Raw genomic sequence first — 7,287 nt, 5'->3', positions numbered from 1 at the left:
ATTTCGTCTGACCAATCTACCAAGGCTCCTATCTTCACGTTGGGTTGTTACAGATGGTCGAGGACGGACCTTAACATTCTGGGTGGCAACATGTTTTCTGACCAAACGGCTGATCACTGTGTAATGATAGCCAAGCTGTCTACCTATCGCCTTGTAGGACATACCAGCGGAATTCATGCCAATAATTTGCCATCTCTGCGCCTCTGATATCCGTCTTCTTGCCATTCTTACTTAAAATGATTTTGCATTCAGAAATTCGGGACTTGAATACGGATTTGATGCACGAGAAAATAGTGCATATTGGACGTGAAGAAGGGAGCAAGTTGCACGTGGGGAAAAAAACGGCCTGATTTAAATGTCACACCTGAACGCTCACATCCTTTTAATTATGTTTGAAATTATTAACATTGCTCAACATCATGAAAATTAAACCTTATTTTCAATAAGCAATCCTGAAAAATATTTGGGGGTGCTTAACTTTTTTCCAGGTGTATATATATAAAGAGTATGGTTCAGAACACATTATATTTATTTATAGAAATTTAGAGAAGTTCTTGAGAATAGCATAATATTCAGAACTTTGAAGTATGTTTAAAATTACTTATAAATCAAAAATCAAATGCCTTCATCTTAAAAGTTCTTATCTGATTATAGAATAGACTGAGCTTTCAAGAACCATTTGAGTGTTTAACATATTTTGTCTGAAATTTCATTAACAAGTGTCAGTTTAGTAATTATGAGGGAATAATTAAAGAATAGTATGCTCTTAAAATACATTATAATGCATTGCAAAAAATTATTTCATTGTTCACTGTTATGTTAACGAAAGCATTTATATATATCTTTAAAATATATATATCTCCCTTAAGTACATAATCATCATTAGATTATATGATACTGAAATGTGCGCAGCAGCTAAAAGAAAGGACGTTAACTTTGTGTCGTATAATCTAGGTAATTTTTAGCTAAAAATATAAATATGATGAAGGCCATCTCAGTAATTTGTGTTATTTGAATATAAAATTAATTAACTCACAAAACTCATGACTTGATTTTTATTGTTCACTAATGGTGGGCCCAGATCCACATATTGAGTAACTTTGTTTTTTTCTGTTAACAAAACTATCGTTGTAAGGAAATAACCACAAAAAATATTGTTGAAATCACTCATTTTCTGTGTAAAATATACTTATGGGTAACTCAGTAGTAATTAGTGGAATTAATTGCAGTATTGATGGTATTTTTTTTTATTTTTGGGGGGCTTGTATGTTATTTGGGACCTTGTAACCAACAAAACCATGAACCCATAACCAGAGAACTTTCTATGAGAATTATTTTCATATTTAATAAAATGTTTGAATCATATTTTTATGCAACAAAATATATTATGTTCTTATGTGTAACAATAAGATGGTTGAATCAGTTTGTGGAGTCATTCTAATATATAACAAGTCTTTTTTTAAATAATTACCTAACAGAATGTTTAAATTAGCTTTATATGTAATAGAATGTTTAGTCAAGTGAATTTTATAAATGAAAACGTTTTTTGAATTATTATTTTATATGAAAATTTTAATTGGCTTTTCTCAAACATTGGACTTGTACAATACATTGTAGAATATTTGATTTAATTACACAATGTTTGTGTAAGTTGCCTGTATGTTTATCAGTTTGGTTACATGTAGACTAACGTTTCTTAGTATTTTATTCCAGGTTACAAATGAAGTGGCTGACTTATTAATGAACCAACGTCAGGAATATCTTCTGCAAAAGAGGGAGGGTGTGTACGTCAAAGGGAAAGGTCACTTGACCACATACCTGCTCAAGACTCCATTTGATGATCCAGCCAGTGAGGATGAGGATGTCACTAGATTATGACATTATTGTTTTATGTGTGTTTTTAGAGCCATGCTACTAAGTTTGAAAGTGTAATGTCATTATTGTTTCTAGGTTATTTACATTTCTTTTATCTAGGAGAGACTAACTAAAAGATGATTCATCTCTAGCACATGTGTTATTACGTACCAGACACCATAAGCTACACATCATCAGAGATTGAAACTTTTTGGACACTATATTGCTACATAAATACCATTAGAACTTGAGTTAATACATGCTGGAACATGAATGCTACATAGTGTCAGAGCTCCTGTTAAAAACTTCAGCTCATTTCAAATTTTAACATGTTCTTCAGATTAGCTATCATTAAAGATTCTCATGATTAGAAACATTTATCAAAAAAAGCTGGAAAATGAAGATTTAATTTTCTATGATTAACATAAGATTAATTGTAATGATTTAAATCATGTATAAAGTTTTGAAACCTTTCTAGCAACAGTCATAATTTAATTACTCATTTGGAATCTAGTTCCATAAGATTTTATTTCTTTGGTTTGTAAAAGTCTGTTTCTTGATTATTTTATATAAGGTTAATTGCCATTAGATTACTTTGTTTCAAAATTAAGTAAATCATGTTTTCATCAAATTTTACTTTTCAAATATTATACATTGTTAGAATCTTTTCTTTACAATTGTTTCAGTAAAGCATCACTTTTTTATTTATTGAATTATAACTTTTAAAACGTTTTTAAGGTAATATGTACATTTTTGGCAAATGGTTTTAACTGTTCTGTTTGTTTTATTAGTTCGAATTTTAAGTTAAATCTAAAAGAAAGATTTTCTTAAAGAAAATCAGAAACTAAACTTATCAGAAAAACACTGTGTCAAAACCCTGTTAAATAATATAAATCAAAACCATCTAAATGAGTGCCCTAACCTAATGTACCAGTTATTGTTCGTGTTATCTGGTGGGGTTATTTACCTTTTTCTGATTTTTTTTTGTTTGTTTTTATTCTCGAATAAAGTTGGCTACATTTTATAAACAAAAATTTACTTGGTCAAAGAAACAGTGGTTTGAAATTGTAATATACCGTTTTATGTTTTTAATGATTGTTAACAGATAAACTAGTTTGGTCATAAATAATTCACAAAAATAACTACCTTTTTCCAAGAGTTTAAACTTGTTGATTTCACTATACTTAATAAAATATTCTGCCACTTAATCATTAACGTATTTGAAGTAATAATAATATAATAATGGACTGGATTAATTAATTATTATGAATGTCGTGTGTATACGTATATATATATATATATATATACTATATCCCACAGGAAATAAAAGTGAGGGGGCACCTATTCCCCCCTATAACCCGCATAATATTTTTTTTTTTTTGCATAAAAATGGAATACCACTTTCAAGATATAAAACACGGTAAATTACATTTTTGAGATAAATTATGATTCATAACGTGATATTTACGTCTATAGGCGTCTATGAATGGTCACATTAGTTTTTATATTTTGTGCCAGGTTGATGAAAATTTTTCTTATTGTAAATCATTTTAGTTGGATTTTTTTGCTGGCGACATTACTTTGGAAAGAAAACTCTTTGACAAAAAATTACTGATTCTGATTCGATGTATAATTTAATAAACATAAATCACAAATTTCTTAAATTGGGGTTCCATGTTATTTTTTCTAACCAAAACGTGATTTTTATAATGGTTAAAGTAAACATATATATAGTTTTAGAAGATATTTTAATTTATGACGTGACTTTTTATGTACTTTTTCCATTGGTTCTTTTTTACGTAAATTACTTTATGAATTTTTATTTCAGTGAGTCGTTTTCTTCATGATGTATACATATTATTGTAAAACTATTTTAAACAAAGTGTCTTATTTATGAACAGTCGCCAAGTAAGCAAGCAAAAAAATGTATGCATTATCTCTAACCTAGTGGAAAGGTTTGATACCAAAACTCAAAATAAGCTATCTACGCTTAACCGATAGTTCATTATTCACAAAATTTACTGAAATTTGTCGTAAAATTAGGTCGATGAATACAAAATTAAAAAAATTCAGACATTCATCAATTGAAGGTAAATATTTATTAAGTGTGGTAAATACAAAACATTAAAGTCAAATTATTTTACACAAATAGTCTAAATATTGTATATATGTACAGTACGACAGACACACGCACCAATGCTATCAATTCTGTTTTAGTGTACTTGTTAGAAAGTGATAAAGACTTGTACTTATTCCATCCTTGATGACAGCGATTTAAATTCTTTTTATAAGAAACAGTCTTCTTTAATGTGTTTGTAAATAACGAAGAGTTTAATTTCTAACATGAGTACGACACAACTTTGTACACGTGGCGAACAAGTAAGTAGTTCTGATCTTCAGTCTCCATAACCTCCCATCATTCCATAACCTCCCATCATCATTCCACCACCATAGCCCATCATAGGCATGCTGTTGTAACCCATCATATGCATACTACCATAACCGGAATCCCTGAAAAAATAAAATACATAGCTAGTACACTATTGCTATTTTATAAATTTCATTTGCAAGGTCCCAGCGGTCTTGATTGTAAGCGTCTTAAGACTTGACTAAAAGACAGCTAATGCTAAGATAACCAACATAACGTAGTGTGTACTGGTAAATATATTTTTGAGACAAACTTGTCGATGTACTTTTAGCCAAAATATGTACAATAAGGACAAGAGACACGTGATTTCAAGATAAATTTCTCAATGCCAAGCGTGTACATTGTGGTTTATGTAAACAGCAAACAGGCTAGCTTTGATTAAAAGGTTTATTCTTTCTTTTCATACATTACTAACAGGGTTAATATCATCCATCTTGTTTATGAATGTAAAGTCACCTGGAGAATTGTAATTTGAAAACTTTAGGTAATGCTAATTTAGAGTGTTCATTGGACTGGATGATGGAAAAGAAATGATCACTTTTTGGTTTTATGATTTGTTTCTAGCTTCAATTGTTTTTAAACAGTTACAGTACTAAAGAATTTCATGTTGTAAAACGAGTTATACTTCAAAGTAAGTAAACTAGTACTTACTAGTATGAGACATAAGGAAACAATGTAAAAATTAATCTTAAGGGAGGTTATAACTTGTTTTGACAATGTAGTTAAATTCTGTTTTATCACAGTTTTAATAAAACTACTGAACCTGCTTATAACTTTGGGCTCAGCATATATATTTCAGTCCGTCGTCACGAAGTATCACATTATATGGCCCTAAATACTTTCATGCTCCAACATTAAACAAATGAGATAAACATTTCCTTCTATACTTACATGCTTACTGCAATGGGGATTGGGATGGGGATCACTGTAGGTGGCTTAGGTAACAGAAGAGCCAGCTTAAGTAGTTTTTTTAACTTCAATTTGGATAGAGCTTCTGACGTATGTAATGTAACACCAAGAAGAAGGCATGTCAACAACAAAGATGATAGTAATCTGGATCCCATTCTGTAATATAAAGACAAAAAACAAATATGTTTACTTGTGTGATGCCTTAATTTAAATGTTATAATGCGGAAAACTGAGGAAGCCAATTTAATAACTAATAAAGATTCCATAGTTTAATATTCTAATCTGTTTTAGGGCTGTAAGTTATGTATTTCCTAGTAGTCATAATTTAGGAGAAAACTAATGAGATGGTAAAAAAATTCGCTGATACGAGAAAGTAATGTCGTATAAGATAAACTTAACTTACCTGATGTGTAATCGAAACGAATACCCCCCCCCCCCCGTGGCACATCGGTATGTTTGCGGACTTACAACGCTAAAAACCGGGTTTCGATACCCGTGGTGGGCAGAGCAAAGATATCCCATTGTGTAGCTTTGTGCATAAATTCAAACAAACAAAAGAAACGAATAAATATTATTCTAAGGGGATATTATAAAATAACATTTGTATAAGATGTTTTAAAATTGACGTTCTTCTACCCCAATATGAAATTAGTAAAGAAACGTTAGAATAATGAACTTGCTATTGTTATTGTGCAGAATAATATCAAATAATATAGAGTAACTGTTGTTCAGCGAGACGTGTGCAAAAATGATTCAGATAAAAAGTAATAAACGATAAGTTAACACGTTCTCAGTTGAAATGTCATTCTGTTTCATTTTATGAGCCGTTTCGGGCAGATGCCATTCGCCATACAATGGAAATTAACCATCTGCCCGAAACGTCGCGTAAAATGAAACAGAATAAAGTCTTCATTTAGACGTGTGAAAATTTATCATTTATTAATTTTTTTATAGGAATAATACCAGTCAATTACGTCCCAGTCTCTTCAGCGAAAAATTCAACGTTCCTTTCTCTCTCTCTCTTCGTTTTACGTCGTGTTAAATATATTTTGTTCATGCAGGATTTATTATGGTTTAGGCTTCGATCTAAATATTTATTGGTGTTTTTGCTCACTTGTTTTGTATAAAAAATGTTACATAAAAGTTAATTTAGAAAATGAAAGCAAGATACAAACCTTAAGAAGTAATGTTTTTGCCATCATGGACTGTACTAGTGTTTATAATTGTATTAAATGAAATAGTGATTTAATTATCCAGCTATTTGTCGAATTCAAATGTAAATCGAAAAGCAAATGATATAATATCGTGAGAATTTTGTTTTCCTTTTTAACAGTCGTTAATGCTTCTAAGTAAATGACAGAGTGACAGAAATAATTGAAACTTCATACACTTATGAAATACTACACAACGTATTAGAAATAAGTTGATTCCTATTAATTAAAGATATATATGATTATCAGTAAGTGAAATATTTAGAATTTCGAAATGCGCAGGGATTTTATCTTTCCATTCTTTTAGATCGTCTCCGAGTGGTTTAGCGGTAAGCCTTAAGGTTTATTTATAACGATAGAACTCGGAGTTAGTCCATTGAGCAACTTTAGGCTCAAACAAAACAAACACTGAAGATTTGAGTAACGATTAGATCCAACATGAAACAATGTGATTAAAGAACAAATAACGAAACTAATGATAATTCTCACCTTAAATCTCTGCGCAGCCTTCGAAACTTAACCAAAATTTGAACTTCAATAACTTGTATGTTATCTGCACTAGGTCCACCAAAAACTGCTAAAGTGAAAATGGAAGCCCTTTATATACCTTGTAGATAGTAGCACGACTTTGGCAACCACGTTGTAAAAATTAACCCAAAAAGAAGCCTGTTCACCCCAAAAACCCCAATATTCAATCAGGAGGTCAAACAGCCCCTCACTTATTTCTTCATGCTTCAAGATCATTCAAACCACCACTATGTGTGTGTTTGTTTTTTCTATTAGTAGAGTTCCTATTTTTAGTTGTGCGACCTTTCACCCGTGAGAATACATCTGCCCTAAGTTGACAGTGCATCTTACACCTAATGAAAGTTTCCGGTTCGCTGG

The 7,287-nt window shown here is 30.7% G+C and overlaps 1 protein-coding gene across 1 annotated transcript in view; it reads left to right on the top strand.

Annotated features, from left to right (window-relative positions):
• Positions 1 to 2,448, top strand: part of LOC106473828 (adenylate cyclase type 2-like) — a 12,100-nt gene extending 9,652 nt beyond the window's left edge. Inside the window, exon 5 of the mRNA XM_013934502.2 lies at positions 1,714 to 2,448. Within this exon, the coding sequence (XP_013789956.2) occupies positions 1,714 to 1,878 (165 nt within the window). The 3' untranslated portion in view covers positions 1,879 to 2,448. The remainder of the gene's footprint in view (positions 1 to 1,713) is intronic.
• The last annotated feature ends 4,839 nt before the right edge of the window (positions 2,449 to 7,287 follow it).

The sequence above is a fragment of the Limulus polyphemus genome, unplaced genomic scaffold, assembly GCF_000517525.1.
Source record: "Limulus polyphemus unplaced genomic scaffold, Limulus_polyphemus-2.1.2 Scaffold6536, whole genome shotgun sequence".
Lineage (NCBI taxonomy): Eukaryota > Metazoa > Arthropoda > Merostomata > Xiphosura > Limulidae > Limulus > Limulus polyphemus.
This window is presented reverse-complemented; position numbering and strand designations above follow the sequence as displayed.